This window comes from Hypanus sabinus, chromosome X1 (genome assembly GCF_030144855.1).
Source record: "Hypanus sabinus isolate sHypSab1 chromosome X1, sHypSab1.hap1, whole genome shotgun sequence".
Classification (NCBI taxonomy): Eukaryota; Metazoa; Chordata; class Chondrichthyes; order Myliobatiformes; family Dasyatidae; genus Hypanus; species Hypanus sabinus.
The window spans coordinates 35,430,781-35,457,890 of NC_082738.1; the positions used below are offsets into that span (position 1 = coordinate 35,430,781).

The window sequence follows — 27,110 nt, forward strand, 5'->3', positions numbered from 1 at the left end:
CGTATTTGGAAGCCTAAGATCTTGGGACTCTGGAGACGGGCGGATCGAGGGTTGGTGTCATGGCGGGAGACTCGTGTATCGTTAGGGAGGCCGGAAAATCTTTCACTGTGGGCCCGAAGACCCGAGGTCTTTGCAACCTTCAGACACAGAGAGCCCGAAAAAAGCAACAAAACAGACTTTTAAGATCATAAAACCAGCGGGTTGTTGTTATGTCTCTCGCTGGCTGTGAAAATGGGGGACACCTCCCTCTCCCTTGCCAGGAGAGAGAGAGAACCTGTGGGTTGGTGAATTCGGATGAAATGCGAAGATTTGGGGGAACTGCCAGGTCTGTACTTTGCTATCGCTTAGCACACGCTTGGGCTCGGTGATTGTACTAATGTGCGTTTATTTTTGCCGGTGGGAGGAGGGGAATCATTGCTCGCTGCCGCTTAAGCGCGGGAGGGGGGAGATGGGGGGGACTTTGGGTTTCTCGCGTTTAATTGTCGTTCATTCTTTGGGGCACTTCTCTGTTTTCGTGGATGTTTTGCGAAGAAAAAGCATTTCAGAATGCGTATTGCAAACATTTCTCTGACATTAAACTTGACCTTTGAACCTTGAGGTAAGTACCACTTATTGTTCCTTGGAACCCTCTCATCTGTCTGATACTTTATGTACAATATGTTGCAGTTAATTAACAGCAAGTATTGGCCAGCATTCAAAGTCACCAATGCAAGGCAGGTTTCCCTTCTAGCTGCGAAGTGCTGGCATCAATAGACACTCAGCCCTCTGTGTCTTAAGTCTTCTCCCTTTTTATGGATCCACACTCTCACCTCTCTCCTGTTTTTGTCTCTGAACTCACTCCCTTCCTCCTCTCTTCCATGTGATATTCAAGCATTTTTCAGGAAATGAATGCTTATATCCTCCAAATTCACCCCAAACCCCGCTGTGGGTATGAGCTGAAAGCTATCATTAGTGCATGCAGGGTGGAAGAGACTCTGGTCTTGAGTCTGTGAGGCACATTCTTGGCAGATCAGTTTTAACAGCAAAACATCGTTTGTGAATAAGTTCCTTGATGGATCTGAAACGGAGTTATACAACCACCAGCAATTTTCCAAATGCAAGTGAGAAAGAGAGAGTTGAGAAGAGATTTCCTTACTTGTAGTGTTGGGCCATTGTATTAATGCATTGCTGGCAACAAGGTGGCTCAGGCACTGCGCAAGGCAATGAGGGGTTTGTATCTGGGTAGCACGGTGTGTTGGAACTCCGATGCATGGCAACCTTTTGCCTTTTTAGGGGCATCCCCTCCCCAACGTTAAAACAAGATCTTCAATAGCTTCTTTGATGTTTTCCCATCAAATCCACTGCCAGAACTGCAGCCAAGAGGCATGGAGGCTAGGGATGGGTTCCCATCCCACCCCCTCCACCACCCTGTTCCTACCTTTCTCACTGAGAGATGCCCCAGCTTGCAGTCCGCTCCTGCCTGACAGGAACTGGTGCTGGTGAACCCTGACCCCCCCACCCCCACCCCATTACCATCACGCTGCTTGCCGGGACGTGCGGAGGGAAGGGGAGGGGAGAGGAGGGTGGGGATGGAGCGACACTGGAACATCACGGGACAGCTCCATCAGACGAAGCTGCTGCCAGGAGCTGTGGTGACAGTACAGGAGGAGGCCATTCAACCATCACAACAAAGGAACGTTAGACTAATCCCACCTCCCAGCTCTTGGTCACATTCAGGTTTAACGGGATGAGGGTTTCTCTTGCCCCTACTCAAGCCGTGATCTGTCATGGAGAGGCCAAGCTGGAGACAACTACCGCCACACAGGAAATGCATCAATGGCCCGCTCCGTTTCTTTTTGCCCTCCTTCCAGCACACCAGTGGGTATCTGCAACTGACCTGCAGGGGGTTCTTGGTGCTGATGGCCAGGACCTGGTACTTAAAGTAACAGAGCTCGCAGCTCCAGGAGCCTCGCTCGCTGATCCAGCGGATTAGGCATGGCTGGTGAGTGCAACGCACGGAGCCATCACACCGACAGGGGCTCAGCAGATCACCCTGAAAAAAACAAAGGAAGACACAATAAGCAGCAGGCCTCTCACACCCCTCTGGGGACCAGTCTCCCTTTCAGTGTCACACACAGCAAAGTACGAGGATACATCGCTGCTCACGTGCCAGTCAATTTGAATGAGAATCAGGGAGAAGACTTGTCTTAATTTGAAATAGCATCAATTCCCATCTGAGAAGGAAAGACGGCTTTAATGGCTCATACTGAAAAACAACTGCTCCATCCCTCCAGCAGCACAACACTCTCTCAGCCCTGCAGAACGAAGCTCAAGTCTCTGGGGTGAGACTTGAACCGACAACCTTCTGACTCAAGGAGAAGTGCTGCACACTGACACACACCAAGGAACTGAATGGATGCAAATTTCATTTTTGTTTCCTGAGCTGGAGCTGAACCGTGCTGCTCTTGTCGTCTCCAACATGTCTCGGAGCACACTGATCCACATCGACTGTGATAACACAGCCCACACATACATCGAGTCTATTATTATCCATTCTAGATGGCACAATTACAGATGACAACCCTACAGGGATCCTGAATCACTCCAGCCTTGTTATTCTCACAGTACATTAAAAAATACTCTTCACATGAGATCACACTGAGCAACATGCTTACCTTGATCTTTTTTGGTAAGACTTATTCTCCCCATTACCCACCCACCTCCACTGGGATCACACGCAAAGCAAGTACATTTCATGTGTCAGCCCAGACAATGAGAGCTGCCTGGCTAATCAGGGACAACATACATTACCGTCCCGTCTAACTCCACATCTGGAGTTCAGCGGGTGATTATGGAGAGAGCACTGATGTGTTCCTGGCCTTTCCACTGAACCTATCTAGACTGTGAGTTCCTTCTCCAATCCCCCCCCCCACCCCCATAAAGGGCTGCTGGCAGTGGTAGCCTTTACGTTCCTGCTTATCACCCTCCTAGTTGTCTCCATCTTCACTCACCTCTCCCCCTACCTGGCCAAATTTGCCTGTTATCCTTCACCCCTCTTCAGTCTACCAATCACCTCTGGGTGAGTCTCACCTCTCCAACTCTTTATACTGGCTATTCCTCCTCTCCACTCTCAGTCCTATCGCAGCATTTTGACTCAAAACATAGTGTGTTGAGTAGCATCCGTGGGGGCAAATGGGCGGTCTGAGTTCCTCCAGCTGATTGTTGCTACATACTCCGTCACCTGCAGTGTCTGGGGTCTGGCATTTCGGAGGCATCATTCACACCCTCAGGTCATACAGCCAGTGGAGCGCCAGTGCTCATGGAATGCAAAATGGTGCAGCTGATCCCACTAACACTGTTCGAGAAACTGAAAGCTGGGTTAGTGATCTCGATCGAGTGATAATTATAACCATCAGGACATCAAAGAACTGCCCTGCTTTTCCTTCAAGCGCTGTATTAGTCTCACACATCCAACTGAAAGAAGACAGGACCTCAATCTGACAGCTAATCCCTTCAACACTGCAACGCTCCATCTGCAATGTCCCAACACTCCCATGGCAACAGTGTGGTGCTTCCTTTACAGAGCACTGCACTGGAGTTTTGCGTTTAGACTTCTGTGAACAAAAACTAAGAGCTGGTTATGGGATAAACAGATCAGTTATTTAAAACCAAATTACCTTACTCCAAGATCATAAGAGTACAAAGAGACTCCATTCTAAGACCCTCTCCTTCTTGATCTGGAGCAGAGTCTCGAATAAAACAGCAGCTGGAATAAGCTATCCATAGAGACTGAGGTCAAACATACAAGGAAGTTGCACTCAAGCTATCATCACCTGTCAGCTACAGTTTAGTGGGTAGTGCTCACCTCAACTTCAGAAAGTTCTGGGTTTGATACCTGTCCCCAGGGTCCCAAACTCCAAAATATTTGCTTCTCCTTGGAGTGTTAAGCTGAGGCTCTCTCCAACCTCTCAAACATATCCCATGGCAACTATTTCAAAGCAGGGGAATTCTCTTCACTGCTATATGGGGCCAATATTAAAGTTGCAAACAGATAATTAATCATTTATTATGCTGTTTCCAATAGCTTCCTGCGCACAAAATGGGCATTGTATTACTTCTGAAGGAAAAGGGTGAGTATACTAACACTGGAAGAAGAGGTTCAAACCCAAGTATTTTCATTACTGAGAGATCAGAGCTGGTTTTGCCTGGGCTCCATGTAAATTTGTGTGATGTTATTTCTGATGTATATGATCCAATGTACACCATCAACGTGCTCAGTTTAAGAACCTTAGGTAGACCTGACACACCTCTTAGTGTTCCCCATGCCTTAGTCTACACACACTGCAAGTTACTAAAGTAGAAACTCAAATGTCTACTGGCAACAAGAATGAGATTGAGAAAAAAAAAATCAAAACCACTTGAAGTAACAAAGTTTTCAAGGGTACCTAAAGGCTTATACTCATGGCAGTAGAGTGAGCCACAGTAACATCTACGTGTAGAGTGGATGCTTCAGGAGTCAAGTTTATACTAAAGCTCTGAAAAATCCAAGTGGAAATTTCCAAGAATATCACTTAACTTTCATCCTAAAGCATAGCCCAATATTATGCCATGTTCCTGTCAGAACTTTGACTGATACTGGCATTGCTACTTCAACTGTGGAAGGATGAACAATGGTAGTGGGAGGGGGGAGAGGATGTGCAAGAGGAGTCTCCACAGCAAGTCTTTCTTGGTACTCTTGGTACCACCTGTACCCTGAAGATTATGTGTATAGTTTAGTATAGGCATCCGTTAGTCTCATGAGACCATGGATTTGCACCTTGGAAGGTTTCCAGGGCGCAGGCCTGGGTAGGGTTGTATGAGAGACCGGCAGTTGCCCAAGCTGCAAGCCTCCACGCCACCGATGTTGTCCAAGGGAAGGGCACTAGGACCCGGGCAGCTTGGCACCGGTGCCGTCGCAGAGCAATGTGTTGTTAAGTGCCTTGCTCAAGGAAACAAACACGCTGCCTCAGCTGAGGCTCAAACCAGTGACCTTCAGATCACTAGACCGAAGCCTTATCCACTAGGCCACGTGCCAACACAAAGATTATGTGTGGTACCTGTAAATTGTGGAATAAAAACAGAAAATGCTAGAAACAGTCAGCAGGCCAGGCAGCATATGTGGAAAGAGAAACAGGCATAATGGGATCTAGGTCCTGAAATGTTAACTGCTTGTTCTTTCCACAAATGCTGCCTGACCAGCTGACTGTTTCCAGATTTTTTTTATTATTTCAGATTTCCAGATATTTGCAGTTTTTAGTTTTTCATTTCTGGTAATTATGAAGGCAGGGCAGGGAAAATCCACATAATAGACAAGGTTTTGGGAAGTGAAAGAGTGTACGGAAAAGCATATGATGTTTTTTTTTGTCATACTTGATCTCACGTATCACTGTTCTTAAACTGTGTGCGGATGAAAACACTGAATAAACAAGACACATGTTCTTTTAGAACTCTACTGGTTTCCCATGAATTACTCTGGACATTTTGCAAGTTACTACACTAAGACCCCACGAGAGTACAGAAATTGTATTCTTTGCTCCTATCCCTCAATGTCTTTGGTTATGAGAATAGGTTGAGTGAACTCGGCCTTTTCTCCTTGGAGTGACAGAGGATGAGAGGTGACCTGATAGAGGCGTATAAGATGCTGAGAGGCATTGATCGTGTGGATATTCAGAGGCTTTTTCCCAGGGCTGAAATGGCTGCCACAAGAGGACACAGGTTTAAGGTGCTGGGGAGTAGGTACAGAGGAGATGTCAGGGGTAAGTTTTTTACTCAGAGAGCGGCAAGTGCGTGGAATGGGCTGCCGGCAACGGTTGTGGAGGTGGATATGATAGGGTGTTTAAAGAGACTTTTAGATAGGTACATGGAGCTTAGTAAAATAGAGGGCTATAGGTGAGCCTAGTAATTTCTAAGGTAGGGACATGTCCAGCACAGCATTGTGGGCCGAAGGGCCTGTATTGTGCTGTAGGTTTTCTATATTTCTATGTTTTTATCTAAGAAAAATATTTCACCAGGTTTAAAATTAACAATTGATCCAGTTTGAAAATTTGAGAAAGAGCGTTTCAAATTTCTCCCATTCTCTGCATGTGTTTCCAACTTCACTCCTGAAAACTAGATCTCATTTACGAAAGCTCTAGCCTAGTCCCAGACTTCCCAATCAGCAAAAGTAGGTCAGATGGAAAAAAAAACTGTTTCCCATAATACCTTAAAATCTGTAATAAAAAAATACTTGAAATTCCAAGTACCAGGGAACAGTAGGGCCTAGAAATAAATACATATGACCCCAGCATTAAGGAGGTTGGTTGTGTTCCTTGAAAAGGGTCTATATAACACAAGTTGGGTCATCTGTACTTCCACCAAGAAATGCAAGTTGAAAAGCAATCTTTTGTTTAATTACTTCTTCTCCACATAAGTTTTGTAAGAGCAAATTTTATTCTGTATCTTAAAATTTTGAGTCATGATTGCAAATTCTACAGGTATAAATTGCCATAACCCAAATGGACGTAGTGCAAGGATCAGCTGGAGAGGCAAATGAGACAATAAATTTCAGTTTGATGAGTTAGCTTAGTGCTAAGCCAACAGTCTGTGGACAAGTGTCTAATATTCACCCCAGCCCAAGCTTCTACATGAACCTAGAGTTGACCTTCAAGCACTTGAAATACCACTGCTCTCATTCTTATGTGGAATACAAGAATACCACTGCGCTCTGTAATCCCACTCACAAACAAGAAAAAAATCTGTAGATGCTGGAAATCCAAGCCATACATCCAAATTCTGGAGGAACTCAGAAGGCCAGGCAGCATCTACGGAAAAAAGTAAACAGTCGACGTTTTGGGTCAAGACCCTTCATCAGTGAATTTTCCATAGATGCTGCCTAGCCTGGTGAGTTCCTCCAGCGTCTTGTGTGTGCTGCTCTGTAATCCAATTGTTAGCCTGCAGAAGCAATGACATTCAAAAAGGGAAGGTGATTTCTCCTGTCTCCTGCCAATGGTCATGTGAAAGTTGCTACTTTCACTTCCCTGCTCCAGCCGCAACCTTTCAACTCCAGTCAGGGGCCAAGGCACCAGGAGTTTGTCTCAGACATTGACCCCAGGCTGTGCTATTGGCTGAGGCTAGGCCTGGTGAGATGGTGAGTTTGTCTCAAGGCTCTGAGCTGATAAAGGGGAGGGGAAGTGCAAATCGTCAGTGAGTCACGCTCCAAATCAATGCCCAGCTAGAACTTATTTGTGGATAGATGTACCAGTCTCTGAATTCTCACCCACACCCGGCTCCTCTGGAGAACCTATCGCATTTCTCACAAACACAAAAGAGAACTGCATTACTGTACTTCTAGGTCAATCTGAAGGATCAGCCTCCTCACCCCTCACCACCCCCATATGTCCAGATGTTCAGGCCACTGTAGCCTGAACACTGTAGACTAGCAACCTAGAGTGGGATGCAAGGGCCATTAGACTGGACTAGAGGAGGCCATTTCATTTTGATTCTGTTTTACAACACCCACCACCCAGCTCTGATAACTTTCTCCCATCTGAGAGTCTCCTGTCCATAAGCATCAGACAGTAAATTGTTTGAAAGAATGTGAGGTGACGCCATTGAAATGTACTAAATTTTTTACAAGGTAGATGCAGGGATGATGTCTTCCTGGCTAAGGAGTCTAGAAAAAAGGGCCACCATTTAGAAATAATGGGCAGGACTGAAATGAGAAAAAAAAGTCTTTACCCAGAAAATGGTGAATCTTCCAAGGTCTCTACCCCAGAGGCTGTGGAGGTTCAGTCACTGATAGAATTCAAAGTAGTGAATAAGATTTCAGAACAGGATAAGTGTAGGAAAATTGTGTTTGAGATAGATCAACCATATTCAGCATGTCCAACCAACCTGGAGTGACAATCAACAAAAATAAACTAATCGAAGCATGCCCAAATCTGTGGCGTCGAGAGATCTGGGATTGGGTGGGAACAAGGCGCAGGGAGGGCTGAGATTTGCTGAACGGTTGTGGGGAAAACTTGGACTCTTGGTTCGCCAGTGAGGGGGCGAGGCCTGGGTCAGAGATCCAGATTCAGGGAGTGATGGAGGAAGGTCAGCCATTTGGAAGTCAGCTTGAATCCCACAAAGGTAGCTGTGGAATTTAAATTCAAGTAATTAAATTAGTCTGCAAAGAAGCAAGAATCAAGATTGTTGTAAAAACTAAGGAACTCTGCCATCCTTATACTTTCTGGCCTGTATGTGACTCCATGCACTTAATTGACTCCCCAGCTCAGGGGCAATTAAAGACGAAGAGTAAATGTTGGTGTTGCCAGTGAGACTGTGCCCTGAGGGAATAACTAAAAGCAACATTTCTTCATGGTAATTTAAGGCAACTTTAAATTTAAGACAGGAAAGGACAAGCCTTTAAGGTGATTGGAGGAAAGTATAGGGGGATGTCAGAAGTTTTTTACACAGAGAGTGCTGGGTGCATGAAACACCCTGCTAAGGGTAGTGGCAGAGGCAGCTACATTAGGAACATTTAAGGGACTCTTAGATAGACGATAGAAAAATGACGGACCATACAGGAGGGGAAGGTTAGGTTGATCTTGGAGTAGGTTAAAAAGTTGGCACAACATCATGGGCTGAAGAGCCTCTAACTTAGGACAACCTCTGGATGCAGAAGCGCCACGGGGCTCACTGGGAATCTCTCTGGGTTTCTGGATAAGGATAGACAGATTTAAAATTTGGAAAAGAGGGATGCAGGCCTGATGTTGGAAGTTATGCTTCACAGAGAACGAGTGATTGACGTGTTCATTGTATTCCTGGAAGGACAAAGGGAGCCAAGGGGTCTGGATTTGTTTCAGAAACAATCAGACAATTGGAGTGTGAGGTCTTTCTAAATGATGATGGAATAAGTAACCTTCACCTAAAAGCAACTCTATGGTCTAATCAAAATGAAATGGAAAGTCAAGAGGAAGGGGAACAGTGGGTATGAGAGTGAAATGGTTGGACTCTTTCCCTTTGGGATGTAGGGTTTCAATCCCACATGCTCAACTACTGATTTATTCAGACCATGGTGCTGCTGTCGGTACTGTGTCAGCTAATGCCAATAGTGTCAATAAACTGGGCTGGAGGGAGACAAGAGCATCAGGACCAAATGTCACCAATCTGAAACATTAACTCTTGCTCTCTACACAGGCACTGCCTCACCTGCTGAGAATTCCTAGCAAGTCCTGTTTTATTTCAGATACCAGAGCTGGCAGGCTGGTGAGAGATGAGCCAATCCAACCCGTTAATAACAAACACCAGAAAGCCCGCAGAAAATCCAAATCAACACACAAAATGCTGGAGGAACACAGCAGGTCAGGCAGCATCTGTGGAACTGAATAAACAGTCAACATTTCAGGCCAAGATCCTTCTTCAGGACTAGTTAAATTATAGTAATAGAAGGCTATTCAGTCTATCTGATCCAGACTGGCAAAATTTTTTTATTCCCTTTCATAGATGCTGCCTGACTTGCTGAGCTTCTCCAGCATTTTGTGTGTGTTGCTCAAGATTTCCAGCATCTACAGAATCTCTTGTGTTTTTGGGATGCCATTAAGATTAATCTCACTTCCCAGCTCATGGCCTTATAGGTTACAGCATATCAAGTGATCATCCACATAATGTAAAGATTTTGTCTCCACCATCCTTCAGGGAATGGGTTTGAGATCCCAACCATACTTGGCCTTGCGTGGGGTTCCCCTCTAACTAAGCCCCAGGTTACTGACCTCTCTGTTATAGAGTCATAGTTAGATAGCATAGAAACAGGCCCCTCAGCCCAAGTTGTCAACACCAACCAAGGTGCCCATCTAGGCTATTCCCATTTGCCTGTTTATGGCAAATGCTTCTTTCTCATCAATTAATTCTAGGCCGTTCATAATGTTATGCATCTCAAGGTTCTCTTTATCCACAACGAAACAACCACACCCAGTCAATCTTTCCATGGAACTGTAATTTTCCAGAACAACACACACATAAAATGGAGGAATTCAGCAGGTCAGGCAGCATCTAGAGAGAGGAATAAACAGTCAACGTTTTGTGCTAAAACACCTCGTCAGGACCCTCACAGCAAGTGGTGAAGTAGGCAGGACTGTGAGTTCTGGAAGCCCCTAGTACAAGAACATGCATATCCCAGATCAAGGGCCACAGCCACCTAAAAATCCATCAATAGGCAACCCCTTAGGAGAACATCATACTGAACTCGAGTGATCACACTACTATTCCTGCAATGTGACCAAGACTGTAAATGGTAAGCAAGGTCTGCCTTGACTGATGTTTCATACTTTTCCGGCATGTACTCTATAAAGAGAAAAATTCCTGCTCAACCTATGTCACATACATTCTCAAACAAAGATCGGTCCAGCTACAGTCACTGAGCTACAGTACATAGATGATGCTTGCATTAAGCTCCAGGTCATTGTCAACTTGGCCACTGGAGCATATGAGAGAAACAGCTTGCATAATAACCACAAAACAAAGATTTTTTACTAACTTTCCCCCTCGGAAAAACATTGCTCTCCAACAATACAGCTCTATGGACGAGACCCTAAAAAATGTGAAACACTTCCCATATTATGCTAGCCATGATGTAATTCACCATGATGGGTAGAGTTTACGAACTGGAAGGGTAAAAAGAACCTGATGGGATTTATATACAGCCTTCCAAACAGTAGCCAGGATGTTGGCTACAAATTATAGAGGGAGATAGAAACTGCATGTCAAAAGGGCAATGTTATGATAGTCATGGGGGATTTCACCATGCAGGTAAATTAGGAAACCCAGGTTGGTGCTGATCTTAGATCCCAAGAGAGAATTTGCAGAATGCCTATGAGAAGGCATCTTAGAGCAGCTTGTGGTTAAGCCCACTAGGGGATCAGCTATTTCTGGACTTAGTGTTGTGTAATAAGCCAGATTTGATTAGGGAGCTTAAGGTAAAGAAACTCTTAGGAGGCAGATCATAATATGATGGAATTCACCCTACAATTTGAGAAGGAGAAGCTAAAGTCAGATGTATCGGTATGACTAAGCAGTAAAGGGAATTACAGAGGCACGAGAGAGGAGCTGACCAAAGTTGATTGGAAGGGGACACAAGTAGGGATGACAGCAGAACAGCAATGGCTGGAATTTCTGGGAGATAATTGGAAGGCGCAGGATGGATGCATCCCAAAGAAGAAGTTGTACTCTAAAGGTAGGATGACACAACCATGGCTGACAAGGAAGTTAAAACCAATATAAAAAGTAAAAGACAGGGCATATAATAGAGCAAAAATTAATGGGAAGGTAGAAGATTTGAAAGCTTTTAAAAACCAACAGAAGGCAGCTAAAAAGCCATTAGGAGGGAAAAGATGAAGGTAAGCTAGCCAATAATATCAAAGAGGATACCATAAGACCATAAGATATAGGAGCAGAATTAGGCCTTTTGGCCCATTAAGTCTGCTCCGCCATTTCATGATGACTGATCCAATTTTCCTCTCAGCCCCAATCTCCTGCCTTCTCCCCATATCCCTTCATGCCCTGACCAATCAAGAATCTATCAACCTCTGCCTTAAATATAAATAAAGACTTGGCCTCCACAGCTGACTGTGGCAAAGAATTTCACAGATTCACCATTCTCTGGCTAAAGAAATTCCTCCTTATCTTCATTCTAAAAGGACGTCCCTCTATTCTGAGGCTCTGTCCTCTGGTCTTAGATTCTCCCATCATAGGAAACATCATCTCCCCATCCACTCAATCAAAGCCTTTCACCATTCAATAGATTTCAATGAGGTCACCCCTCATTCTTCTTAATTCTAGTGTATACACGCCCAGAGCAACTAAACACTCATGAACCCTCTCCACTTTCAGCACCTCCTTTCTAAGATAAGGGGCACAAAACTGCTCATGCATTCCAAGTGAAGCTTCATCAGTACTTTATAAAGTCTCAACGTTAGATACTTTTATATTCTGCCTTCCTCACCACAGACTCAACCTGCAAATTAACCTTTAGGGAATCCTGAACAAGGACCCCCAAGTCACTTTGTGCCTCAGTTTTTTTTTGTATTTTTTCTCCATTTAGAAAATAGTCAATCCTTTCATTTCTTCTACCAAAATGCATAACCATCGACTTCCTGACTCTGTATGTCATCTGCCACTTGTTTGTCCATTCTCCCAATCTGTCTAAGACCTTCTGTAGCCCCTCCACCTATCTTCACATTATCTGCAAACTTTGCAACAAAGCTATAAATTCGTACATCTAAATCATTGACATATACAGTAAAAAGAATCGGTTCCAACATGGACCCCCGTGGAACACCACTAATCTCTGTCAGCCTACCAGAAATGGTACCAGAAATGGCTCCCTTTATTCCCACTCTTTTCCTCCTGCCAATCAGCCAACATAAAAGCCAAAGAGAGCTCATAAATAAAGCAAAAATTAGTGGGAAGTTCGAGGATTAGGAAGCTTTCAAATACCAGCAGAAGGCAACTAAGAAAGTCATTAAGAAGGTAAATATGGAATATGAAAGTAAGCTAGACAATAATATTAAAGAGGATACCAAAAGTTTCTTCAGATACATGAAGTGTAAAAGAGAGGTGAGAGTAGATATTGGACTGCTGGAAAATTAGACTGGAGAGGTAGTAATTGGGGATAAGGAAATAGCAGGCAAACTAATTAAGTATTTTGCATCAGTTTTCACTGTGGAAGACACTAGCAATATGGTGGAAGTTCCAGATGTCAGGGGTCATGAAGTGTGTGAAGTTACTATTACTAGAGAGAAGGATCTTGGGAAACTGAGAGGTCTGAAGTCACCTGGATCAGATGGTGTACGCCCCAGGGTTCTGAAGGAGGTAGCTGAAGAGATAGTGGAGGCATTAGTAATGACCCTTCAAGAATCACTAGATTCTGGAATGGTTCCGGAAGACTAGAAAATTCCAAATGTCACTCCACTCGTCAAGAAGGGAGAGAGGCAGAAGAAAGGAAACTATAGGCCAGTTAGTCTGACCTCAGTAGTTGGAAAGATGTTGGAGTTGATTAGTAAGGATGGGGTCTCAGGGTTCTTGGAGCACATGATTAAATTGGCTGTAGTCAGCATGGTTTCCTCAAGGGAAAATCTTGCCTGACAAATCTGTTCAAATTCTTTGAAGAAATATCAAGCAGAATAGGCAAAGGAGAATCAGTGGATGTTGTGTGCTTGGATTTTCAGAAGGCCTTTGACAAGGTGCCACACATGAGGCTGCTTAGCTATTACAGGAAATACTCTAGAATGGATAGAGCAGTGGCTGATGGACAAAGACAAAGAGTGGGAACAAAGTGAGCCTTTTCTGATTGGCTGCTGGTGACTAGTGGTGTTCCACAAGGTCTGTGTTGGGACCGATTCTTTTTATATTATATATCAATGCTTTGGATGATGGAATTGATGGCTTTGTGGCAAAGTTTGTGGATGTTGCAAAGATATGTGGAGGGATAGATAGTGTTGTGGAAGCAGGGAGACTGCAGAAGGACTTGGACAGATTTGGGAAATTGGCAAAGAAGTGGTAGATGGAATATAGTACAGGGAAATGTATGGTCATGCACTTTGGTAGAAGGAATAAAAGCACAGATTATTTTCTAAACAGGAAGCAAATTCAGAAATGGGAGGGACTTGGGAGACATCACGCAGGATTCCCTAAAAGTTAACTTGCAGGTTGACTCAGTGGTGAGGAAGACACATGCAATGTTCGCATTCATTTTGAGAGGACCAGAATATAAAAGCAGGGATGCAACGCTGAGGCTTCACAAGACATTGTTGAGGCTTCATTTGGAGTACGGTGAGCAGTTGGGGGCCGCTTATCTAAGAAAGGATGTGCTGAAAATGGGAAGTGTTCAAAGGAGGTTCATAAAAACGATTCCGTGAACCAAAGGATTATCATATGAGGAGTATTTGATGGCTCTGGGTCTGTACTCACTGGAATTCAGAAGAATGAGAGAAGGGATCTCATTGAACCCTATCGAATGTTGAAAGGCCTAGATAGAGTGGATGTGGACAGGGAGTTTCCTATGGTGGGGGGGTCTAGAACCAAGGGAACATAGGGAATATAGGGACATCCATTCAGAACAAAGACGAGGAAGAATTTCTTTAGCCAGAGAGTGGCGAATCTGTGGAATTCACTGCCATAGGTGGCTGTGGATGCCAGGTCATTGGATATATTTAAGGCAGGGATTGATAGGTTTTTGATTAGTTTGGGTGTGATAAGTTATGGGGAGAAGGTAGGAGAACGGGGTTAAAAGGGAACTGGATCAGCCATGAGGGCAGATCAGACTCAATGGGCTGAATGGCCTAATTCTGCTCCTGTGTCTTATGGTCTTATAGTGTTATAGTATCCAGTGTGCCAATACTACTTTTAGCTAACTGAAGAAAGGAGCACTTGACAGTCAAAACCTCAATTTAATTTCCGGTCAAGATGGCACCAGTGAATAATGATTCCTCGAGCGACATCTTCCAGATAGTCAATCATTTCAGTTTTTCTAGGCCTTTTATTTTTTCTTTTTATCTTAATTTTGTTTATGAAACTGTTGGAGCCTGGGACTGACAGTCGACAGTTCAATCGAGTGATCTAGTGCTCAGCTGTCCCTGAGAAATCTCCAGAAGAGAAATACGAGCACGAGCAGCCATGAGGAGAAGCTCAGAGACAAGACAAGGGGACATGATTGACTACACTTCTCGCTGATAAAAGCACCTAGGATGACTAAAACATCAAGGCAAATGCAGAGGAGAGCGAGCGGTTCTCAGAGAGGCCGCTGCCCTTGGAATGCTCTCAGAGATGCTATCGAAATTCTGAGATTTACGAATTGGACTGCAGTTCATATTGGCTTCTTTCAGCTCTCGCCCATTTTTCCTTGTCGCTGGGGGTTTGGGGTTTCATGTTCTTGTTGTTATTTCTCCATGTGGGAAATTTTTGTGCGAGGGAAGGGTTTGGGGGGGAGATTGATGTGTTTCCTTCAACTACTTCTATGGTTTTTCTGTATTTTATGGCTGTCTGGAGAAGACAAAGCCCAGAGTTTGATAACAAAATGAACCTTTGCGATCTGGCATGAAACTGAGAGCCAGACAGGCAGCAGTGATTCCTGTCTTCCTGCACACATGGACTATGTTCAGCAAGCATCTCGAAGTACTGGAGACATACCACCAATCCTGTCTCTGAAGAATCTTCCAAATTAACTGGCCAACAAAGCCTCTAAATACACTCAATCAAACAAGCATGAATTGGAGCACTCAGCCTGTCAAGCCTGTTCTGCCATTTAATAAGATCTGATTGCAATCTCAACTACACATTTTTATCAATCCATGGTAACCTTTCACCCGCTTGCTGATCAAATATCTACTTCTGGCTTCAAAACATTCAGACATTGTGCTTCCACCTCTCTGTTGTAGGAAGAGAGCTCCAAAGGCTCGTGACCCTCTGAGAGAAAAGGTCATTCCAAGCCTGTCCACATCATTAGCATGAGACTACCGAAAAATGGGCACTAGGAATCCCTGGCCCACGACCACTTCAAATGGAGGAGTATGGAGGATGGCATTGAGTCCACATGGCAAGAATGCACACAGAAAATCACTTTGTGAACTACACACCAACCCATCCTCTCAAGCAGCTCTTTCCCCACTCTTGTGTTGTAGACCTTCCCGCTTTTGAATTCTATGCCTTGCTGACAAAAGCAAGTATTCCTTTGAAGCTTCTTAATTATCTTATTCACATGTACCCCAATCTCCTCCTGTTCTTTTACACCGTTCAATATCTGACCCACTTCCCTGGCCTGCTTGCTCTTCCCAAAACCTGATCAACTGATTAATTGCAAAAGGCCAAATAAGTTCAAGGGGTGGACTGACACGGGTTAAAAAGTCTCTCAGAGTTGGCTTGCAGCAAGCTACCAGTTGGCATGAGGATCCCAATGCAAAGTCTGAGATGCATTTCATTTCTGCACCACCCACTCACTGCCTGGACTTTTTATAACACCCAAGTGACTGCCAACCCTTTGGGTGCCACCTTACATGAGGCAACCACCAACCCTTCCCTCTCTATCTGTCCCGAACACTTTATGTGCCTGTGTGAGAGCCAGTGCTACTTCATGCCCGCTCACTGTGTCCAATTCCTTTTTTCCCTTGCAGCCCAGACTGGTTGCACTTTGCAACCGGTTGCTAACCAGTATTTTAAAAAGACAGCAACATCAGCTTAATTGAGGGTCTTTCCTCCCTGCTAAACCAACAAACCATTCAGATGAATTTCACAGTATGCCTGGTCTTCAGGGATTGATAACGTGAAGTCAGGTTTCTAAATCAATCATGGTTAGAAATTAATTCCCTGGAGCGTAGGAGAATGAGGGGAGATTTGATAGAGGTATACAAAATTATGGAGGGTACAGATAGGCCTTTTCCACTGAGGTTGCGTGAGTCTAGAACTAGAGGTCAAAGGTAAAGGGTGAAAGGTGAAATGTTTTAGGGGAACATGAAGTGGATCTTCACTCAGAGGGCGGTGAGAGTGTGGAATGAAGTGGTGGATACAGGTTTGATTTCAACATTTAAGAGGAATTTAGATAGGTACATTAGATAGGGATATGGAGGGTTATGGCCCAGGTGCAGGTCAACGGGACGAGGCAGAATAATCGTTGAGCATGGGCTATGTGGGCGGGAGGGCCGGTTTCTGTGCTGTAGTCCCCTATGACTCTGACTCCCACTTCTTCATTCCCACCACAGGAGCTTTATAATACACCCGGAGAGGATACACAGGCCTCTGACTGAACACCTCATCCACAGTATAGTTCTAGCAACACTGTATTGCACCACCAACATACTCTCAGAGCTGCACCGCTCACCACTGCCTCAGCACTGAACAGAATCCTCAATGACTTTGGATATTCCTGGACTTTGCTCTCCTCCTACCAAGGGTTTGGTGTTCAGAATTTGTGTTAAAATAAAGTTCAAGACAAAACAAGTTTCAAACCGAAGCCAGTCACAATCACCAATTGTTTGTAATAATAAGCAACTAGGGATAACAGATGATTCATTTTGATTTTCCACCAACTACAAATCGTAGCTTTAAAAAAAAGTCTCCCCCTAATTTAGGTCCTCTATGAGTTTTTACCAATGAAATTGGTTAATTTATTAATTCATGCATTTTGTGCAGTTAAACCATTTTTAAATGACTTTACAAATATTAGAGTAATGTGCATAACCTTTGACAACCAGATTCAGATTTGAAAAGGATATACTGAATTTGGAAAGTGAGTTGTTTTACACAAGAACAGGAGAAGGCCATTTAACCTCTAAAGTCCATCATAGTAAACTTCATCTGACACTTATGAGGGGTGATTGATAAGTTCGTTGAAGGAGTCAATTTTAGAAAATCTAGCCCATTTATTTTTCAACATAGTCCCCTCCTACATTTACACACTTAGTCCAGCAGTCGTGGAGCATACGGATCTTGGACCTGCAGAAAGTGTCCACATCAGGGGCGATTGATATATTGGTGGCCTAAGGTAGAAGGAGATGAGTTATACAGCTCTCGTCACATGCACATGCAGCTCAACTCTTTGAGTGATTATGCAGAAAGTTTGAAGTTAATAACTCATCTCCTTCTACCTTAGGCCACCAATATATCAATCGTCCCTGCTGTGGACACTTTCTGGAGGTCCAAGATCTGTATGCTCCACGACCGCTGGACTAAGTGTGTAAATGTAGGAGGGGACTATGTTGAAAAATAAATGTGCTAGGTTTTCTAAAATTGACTCCTTCTACCTTAGGTCACAAACTTATCAATCACCCCTCGTAGATGTGGGCTTTAAACTTAGACCAGAATGATGAGGCAAGAGTCCCTTCTTACTGTTTTTTTTTTGTGCAGATTCAACATTGAAAGTATTTTTCAAGTCATCATCTTCAATCCAAGTCACAAACGCTCTTCACCAACCACATCCTCCCTCTGCAAATCTGAAATTGATGATAAGAGGCAGGGGGCAAATTCAGACAGGCTTTGAAATCACCAGCCCTAATCCTGATGCCATTCCAAATCCACCTCAGTCACTGAAACATTTGTTACTTCCTGATACGACTATTTCAGCACCTTTATGACCAGCCTCACTCATTCTACTCTCCACATCTCTAATATACTTATTTGCCTTCTGCCCAAATTTGCACAGAACTCTATTCACCCCTTGCTGACCTTCACTAGATCCTGGCTAAATAACACTCCAATCTTAAAAAATGTCACCCTCTCCAATGGCCTTACCCTCCCACTCTGTATGCTTCCTTCTGCTTTAAAGATCTACACACTCCTTCAAATCTGGCCTCATGAGTATCTGCTGCTGGTGGTTGTGCCTTTAGTCACCCGGGCCATGACCTCTGCCCTCTGGATTTCTCTCCCTAGACTTTTCTGCCACTCTTTGTCCTACTGACTGAGCCTATGGTCATCAGCTCTTATTATTTTCTTGCACAAAATGCTGGAGGAACTCAACAGACCAGGCAGCATCTATGGAAAAAAGTACCGTCGATGTTTCGGCCTGAAACGACAACTGTACTCTTTTCCTAGATACTGCCTGTCATGCTGGGATCCTCCAGTATTTTGTGTGTGTTGCTCGGATTTCCAGCATCTGCAGATTTCCTCTTGTTTATTATTTTCTTAAGACACTTGGCATCTTGGAATATCTTGCTGTGTTAAAGACTCCACATGAGGTGAAGTTGTTGCTGTTGTCACTCTATGTTCTTGCACAAAATGAATGCAGCGAGGAGTGTTGAATTGTACATTATGGGAGCGAGATTTGAAAACAGCCGGTCAGAACATTCTGTGCACTTGGCAAGGGCCTATAAAAAGAGGCAAGGTTTATGCGGAGTGGCCATGTTGGAGTGTTAGAGTGGAGGTTTTGAGGCTTTGGCTGAAGAGGCTTAGGCAAGAAGCGGCAAAGGCTAAGAGAAGTTTCTTTCTTTCTTTGTCTATGTGCCTAGCTAGTGTAGAATGAAGTTGCAGGAGTCAGGAGAGGGAAAGGGAATAGGTCAAGAGTACAGAGTACCCCAGTGGCCATTCCTGTCAATAACAAGTTCAGACACCGTTGCCGGTGTTGGGGAAATGACCTATCAGGGAAAAACTGCAGTGACCAGATTCCTGACACTAAGTCTGGCTCCGTGGCTGAGAAAGGAAAGGGGGAGAAGAGGAGCAGACAGCAGATTCTGTGGACATGAAAGAGAGACCCGGATTGTACATTGCCTGCCAGTTACCAGGATCAGGCCCACAGCATTCTAAAGGGGCAGTTCATGGTACATATTGGAACCAATGATATAGGTAGGAAAAGGAGTGAGCTGCTGAAGAGAGAATATAGGCAGTTAGGTAGGAGGCTCAAAAGCAGGACCTCAAGGGTAGTAACCTCTAGATTCTTGCCTATCCCACGTGCCACTCAGGGTAAGACTAAGATGATTTATCAGTTGAATGTGTGGCTTATGAATTGGTGCAGAGACCAGGGTTGCAGTTTTCTGGATTTCTGGGATCTCTTCTAGGGAAGGTATATGACCTGTACAAAAAGGACAGGGTACACCTGAACATGAGGAGGACCAATACCCTTATGAGAAAAATTGCTGGAGCTGTTGGGGAGGGTTTAAACCAGAGTGATAGATCAGAGGATGGAGCAGTTGGTGTACAGGTAGATGCAGCATGTAGAGAGACTGTGAGGAAGGATAGACAGCTGGTAGGGCAAACGTTAGTCAGTAGGGATCAGTTGAAAGGTTTCTATTTTAATCCAAGAAATATCAGGACCAAGGGTGATCAACTGAGAGCACGGATGAATACGTGGAACTAAGATATTGTGGCCAATGCAGAGACCTGGCTGTGACAGGGGCAGGAATGGCTTCTGCAAGTTTGGGGTTCAGATCTTTCAAAAGGAACAGGGAGGAAGATAGGGAGAGTGGAATTGCTAATCAGGGACAGTATCACAGCAGCAGAAAGGGAGGATGTTGTACAGGTATTCTCAAGTCAGAAACAGGAAGGCTGCAATAACTCTATTGGAAGTATTCTATAGACACCCACCCCAAGAATAACAGAGATATTGGAGAACAGATAGGGAAGGGAGCAATCTCACTGTTCGGAGTCTTCTATAGAATCCCCCTCCACACAACAACAATAGTATGAGAGATGCTGAGGAACAGATTGGGAAGGTTAGCAATCATTCCATTGGCAGTATTCTATAGACACCCCTCGAATAGTAACAGAGACACTGAGGAACAGACAGGGAAGGGAGCAATCATTCCATTGGGAGTATACTATAGACACCCCTCGAATAGTAAGAGAGACACTGAGGAACAGATCGGGAAGGGAGCAATCATTCCATTGGGAGTAATCTATAGACACACCTCAAATAGTAACAGAGACATTGTGGAACAGATCGGGAAGGTTAGCAATAATTCCATTGGGAGTATTCTATAGCACCCCTCGAATAGTAACAGAGACACTGTGGAACAGATCGGGTAGGGGGCAATCATTCCATTGGGAGTATTCTATAGACACCCCTCGAATAGTAACAGAGACACTGAGGAACAGATAGGGAAGGTTACCAAACATTCCATTGGCAGTATTCTATAGACACCCCTCGAATAGTAACAGAGACACTGAGCAACAGATCGGGAAGGGAGCAATCATTCCTTTGGGAGTATTCTATAGACACCCCTCAAATAATAACAGAGACACTGAGGAAGAGATCGGGAAGGTTAGCAATCATTCCATTGGGAGTATTCTATAGACACCCCTTGAATAGCAACAGAGACACTGAGGAACAGATCGGGAAGGGAGCAATCACTATACTGGGAATATTCCAGAGACACCCCTCGAATAGTAAGAGAGACACTGAGGAACAGATCGGGAAGGGAGCAATCATTCCTTTGGGAGTATTCTATTGACACCCCTGGAATGTTAACAGAGACACTGTGGAACAGATTGGGAAGGGAGCAAGCATTCCTTTGGGAGTATTCTATAGACACCCCTCGAATAGTAACAGAGACACTGTGGAACAGATCGGGAAGGGAGCAATCATTCCATTGGGAGTATTCTATAGACACCCCTGGAATAGTAACAGAGACACTGAGGAACAGATCGGGAAGGGAGCAATCATTTCATTGGGAGTAATCTATAGACACCCCTCAAATAGTAACAGAGACATTGTGGAACAGATCGGGAAGGTTAGCAATCATTCCATTGGGAGTATTCTATAGACACCCCTCGAATAGTAACAGAGACACTGTGGAACAGATCGGGAAGGGAGCAATCATTCCATTGGGAGTATTGTATAGACACCCCTCGAATAGTAACAGAGACACTGTGGAACAGATTGGGAAGGGAGCAATCATTCCATTGGGAGTATTCTATAGACAGCCCTCGAATAGTAAGAGAGACACTGAGGAACAGATCGGAAAGGGAGCAATCATTCCTTTGGGAGTATTCTATAGACACCCCTCGAATACTAACAGAGACACTGAGGAACAGATCGGGAAGGGTGCAATCACACCGTTGCGAGTATTCTATAGACACCCCTCGAATACTAACAGAGACACTGAGGAAGAGATCGGGAAGGTTAGCAATCATTCCATTGGCAGTATTCTATAGACACCCCTCGAATAGTAACAGAGACACTGAGCAACAGATCGGGAAGGGAGCAATCATTCCTTTGGGAGGATTCTATAGACACCCCTCGAATAGTAACAGAGACACTGAGGAAGAGATCGGGAAGGTTAGCAATCATTCCATTGGGAGTATTCTATAGACACCCCTCGAATAGTAACAGAGACACTGTGGAACAGATCGGGAAGGGAGCAATCATTCCTTTGGGAGTATTCTATAGACACCCCTCGAATAGCAACAGAGACACTGAGGAACAGATCGGGAAGGGAGCAATCACTATATTGGGAATATTCCAGAGACACCCCTCGAATAGTAAGAGAGACACTGAGGAACAGATCGGGAAGGGAGCAATCATTCCTTTGGGAGTATTCTATAGACATCCCTCGAATAGTAACAGAGACACTGTGGAACAGATCGGGAAGGGAGCAATCATTCCATTGGGAGTATTGTATAGACACCCCTCGAATAGTAACAGAGACACTGAGGAACAGATCGGGAAGGTTAGCAATCATTCCATTGGCAGTATTCTATAGACACCCCTCGAATAGTAACAGAGACACTGAGCAACAGATCGGGAAGGGAGCAATCATTCCTTTGGGAGTATTCTATAGACACCCCTAGAATAGTAACAGAGACACTGTGGAACAGATCGGGAAGGGAGCAATCATTCCATTGGGAGTATTCTATAGACACCCCTGGAATAGTAACAGAGACACTGAGGAACAGATCGGGAAGGGAGCAATCATTCCATTGGGAGTATTCTATAGACACCCCTCGAATAGTAACAGAGACACTGTGGAACAGATCGGGAAGGGAGCAATTATTCCATTGGGAGCATACTATAGACACCCCTCGAATAGTTAGAGAGACACTGAGGAACAGATCGGGAAGGGAGCAATCACTCCTTTGGGAGTATTCTATAGACAACCCTCGAATAGTAAGAGAGACACTGAGGAACAGATCGGGAAGGGAGCAATCATTCCATTGGGAGTATTCTATAGACACCCCTTGAATAGCAACAGAGACACTGAGGAACAGATCGGGAAGGGAGCAATAACTATACTGGGAATATTCCAGAGACACCCCTCGAATAGTAAGAGAGACACTGAGGAACAGATCGGGAAGGGAGCAATCATTCCTTTGGGAGTATTCTATAGACACCCCTAGAATAGTAACAGAGACACTGAGGAACAGATCGGGAAGGGAGCAATTATTCCATTGGGAGCATACTATAGACACCCCTCGAATAGTTAGAGAGACACTGAGGAACAGATCGGGAAGGGAGCAATCACTCCTTTGGGAGTATTCTATAGACAACCCTCGAATAGTAAGAGAGACACTGAGGAACAGATCGGGAAGGGAGCAATCACTCCTTTGGGAGTATTCTATAGACACCCCTCGAATAGTAACAGAGACACTGAGGAAGAGATCGGGAAGGTTAGCAATCATTCCATTGGGAGTATTCTATAGACACCCCTCGAATAGTAACAGACACTGTGGAACAGATCGGGAAGGGAGCAATCATTCCTTTGGGAGTATTCTATAGACACCCCTTGAATAGCAACAGAGACACTGAGGAACAGGTCGGGAAGGGAGCAATCACTATACTGGGAATATTCCAGAGACACCCCTCGAATAGTAAGAGAGACACTGAGGAACAGATCGGGAACGGAGCAATCATTCCTTTGGGAGTATTCTATGGACACCCCTCGAATAGTAACAGAGACACTGAGGAACAGATCGGGGAGGGAGCAATCATTCCTTTGGGAGTAATCTATAGACACCCCTCAAATAGTAACAGAGACATTGTGGAACAGATTGGGAAGGTTAGCAATCATTCCATTGGGAGTATTCTATAGACACCCCTCGAATAGCAACAGAGACACTGTGGAACAGATCGGGAAGGGAGCAATCATTCCATTGGGAGTATTCTATAGACACCCCTGGAATAGTAACAGAGACACTGAGGAACAGATCGGGAAGGGAGCAATCATTTCATTGGGAGTAATCTATAGACACCCCTCAAATAGTAACAGAGACATTGTGGAACAGATCGGGAAGGTTAGCAATCATTCCATTGGGAGTATTCTATAGACACCCCTCGAATAGTAACAGAGACACTGTGGAACAGATCGGGAAGGGAGCAATCACTCCTTTGGGAGTATTCTATAGACACCCCTTGAATAGTAACAGAGTCACTGAGGAACAGATCGGGAAGGGAGCAATCACACCGTTGCGAGTATTCTATAGACACCCCTCGAATAGTAACAGAGACACTGAGGAACAGATCGGGAAGGGAGCAAGCACTATATTGGGAATATTCCAGAGACACCCCTCGAATAGTAAGAGAGACACTGAGGAACAGATCGGGAAGGGAGCAATCATTCCTTTGGGAGTATTCTATAGACACCCCTCGAATAGTAACAGAGACACTGAGGAACAGATCGGGAAGGAGCAATCACTCTGTTGCGAGTATTCTATAGACACCCCTCGAATAGTAACAGAGACGCTGTGGAACAGATTGGGAAAGTTAGCAATCATTCCATTGGCAGTATTCTATAGACACCCCTCGAATAGTAACAGAGACACTGAGCAACAGATCGGGAAGGAAGCAATCATTCCTTTGGGAGTATTCTATAGACACCCCTCGAATAGCAACAGAGACACTGAGGAACAGATCGGGAAGGGAGCAATCACTATATTGGGAATATTCCAGAGACACCCCTCGAATAGTAAGAGAGACACTGAGGAACAGATTGGGAAGGGAGCAATCATTCCTTTGGGAGTATTCTATAGACACCCCTCGAATAGCAACAGAGACACTGAGGAACAGATCGGGAAGGGAGCAATCACTATATTGGGAATATTCCAGAGACACCCCTCGAATAGTAAGAGAGACACAGAGGAACAGATTGGGAAGGGAGCAATCATTCCATTGGGAGTATACTATAGACACCCCTCGAATACTAAGAGAGACACTGAGGAACAGATCGGGAAGGGAGCAATCATTCCATTGGGAGTATTCTATAGACACCCCTCGAATAGTAACAGAGACACTGAGGAACAGATCGGGAAGGGAGCAATCACTCCTTTGGGAGTATTCTATAGACAGCCCTCGAATAGTAAGAGAGACACTGAGGAACAGATCGGGAAGGGAGCAATCATTCCTTTGGGAGTATTCTATAGACACCCCTCGAATAGTAACAGAGACACTGAGGAACAGATCGGGAAGGGTGCAATCACACCGTTGCGAGTATTCTATAGACACCCCTCGAATACTAACAGAGACACTGAGGAAGAGATCGGGAAGGTTAGCAATCATTCCATTGGCAGTATTCTATAGACACCACTCGAATAGTAACAGAGACACTGAGCAACAGATCGGGAAGGGAGCAATCATTCCTTTGGGAGGATTCTATAGACACCCCTCGAATAGTAACAGAGACACTGAGGAAGAGATCGGGAAGGTTAGCAATCATTCCATTGGGAGTATTCTATAGACACCCCTCGAATAGTAACAGAGACACTGTGGAACAGATCGGGAAGGGAGCAATCACTATATTGGGAATATTCCAGAGACACCCCTCGAATAGTAAGAGAGACACTGAGGAACAGATCGGGAAGGGAGCAATCATTCCTTTGGAAGTATTCTATAGACATCCCTCGAATAGTAACAGAGACACTGTGGAACAGATCGGGAAGGGAGCAATTATTCCATTGGGAGCATACTATAGACACCCCTCGAATAGTTAGAGAGACACTGAGGAACAGATTGGGAAGGGAGCAATCACTCCTTTGGGAGTATTCTATAGACAACCCTCGAATAGTAAGAGAGACACTGAGGAACAGATCGGGAAGGGAGCAATCACTCCTTTGGGAGTATTCTATAGACAACCCTCGAATAGTAAGTGAGACACTGAGGAACAGATCGGGAAGGGAGCAATCAATCCATTGGGAGTATTCTATAGACACCCCTTGAATAGTAACAGAGACATTGTTGAACAGATCGGGAAGGTTAGCAATCATTCCATTGGGAGTATTCTATAGACACCCCTGGAATAGTAACAGAGACACTGTGGAACATATCGGGAAGGGGGGAATCATTCCATTGGGAGTATACTATAGACACCCCTCGAATAGTAAGAGAGGCACTGAGGAACAGATCGGGAAGGGAGCAATCACTGCTTTCGGAGTATTCTATAGACACCCCTCGAATAGTAACAGAGACACTGAGGAACAGATCGGGAAGGGAGCAATCATTCCTTTGGGAGTATTCTATAGACACCCCTCGAATAGTAACAGAGACACTGTGGAACAGATCTGGAAGGGAGCAATTATTCCTTTGGGAGTATTCTATAGACACCCCTCAAATAGTAACAGAGACATTGTGGAACAGATTTGGAAGGGAGCAATTATTCCTTTGGGAGTATTCTATAGACACCCCGCGAATAGTAACAGAGACACTGTGGAACAGATCGGGAAGGGAGCAATCATTCCATTGGGAGTATTCTATAGACACCCCTGGAATAGTGACAGAGACACTGAGGAACAGATCGGGAAGGGAGCAATCACTATATTGGGAATATTCCAGAGACACCCCTCGAATAGTAAGAGAGACACTGAGGAACAGATCGGGAAGGGAGCAATCATTCCTTTGGGAGTATTCTATAGACACCCCTCGAATAGTAACAGAGACACTGTGGAACAGATCGCGAAGGGAGCAATCACTACATTGGGAATATTCCAGAGACACCCCTCGAATAGTAAGAGAGACACTGAGGAACAGATCGGGAAGGGAGCAATCATTCCTTTGGGAGTATTCTATAGACACCCCTGGAATAGTTACAGAGACACTGTGGAACAGATTGGGAAGGGAGCAAGCATTCCTTTGGGAGTATACTATAGACACCCTTCGAATAGTAAGAGAGACACTGAGGAACAGATCGGGAAGGGAGCAATCACTGCTTTCGGAGTATTCTATAGACACCCCTCGAATAGTAACAGAGACACTGAGGAACAGATCGGGAAGGGAGCAATCATTCCTTTGGGAGTATTCTATAGACACCCCTCAAATAGTAACAGAGACATTGTGGAACAGATCGGGAAGGTTAGCAATCGTTGCATTGGGAGTATTCTATAGACACCCATCGAATAGTAAGAGAGACACTGAGGAACAGATCGGGAAGGGAGCAATCACTGCTTTCGGAGTATTCTATAGACACCCCTCGAATAGTAACAGAGACACTGAGGAACAGATCGGGAAGGGAGCAATCACTATATTGGGAATATTCCAGAGACACCCCTCGAATAGTAAGAGAGACACTGAGGAACAGATCGGGAAGGGAGCAATCATTCCTTTGGGAGTATTCTATAGACACCCCTCAAATAGTAACAGAGACATTGTGGAACAGATCGGGAAGGTTAGCAATCGTTGCATTGGGAGTATTCTATAGACACCCATCGAATAGTAAGAGAGACACTGAGGA

General features: G+C 44.6%; 1 protein-coding gene across 1 annotated transcript in view; it reads right to left on the minus strand.

Annotated features, from left to right (window-relative positions):
* The window catches only part of LOC132384476 (E3 ubiquitin-protein ligase MARCHF9-like), a 217,479-nt gene that overhangs the window by 14,176 nt on the left and 176,193 nt on the right, over window positions 1–27,110 (minus strand). The window contains exon 2 of the mRNA XM_059955628.1: window positions 1,877–2,032. Within this exon, the coding sequence (XP_059811611.1) occupies window positions 1,877–2,032 (156 nt within the window). The remainder of the gene's footprint in view (window positions 1–1,876; window positions 2,033–27,110) is intronic.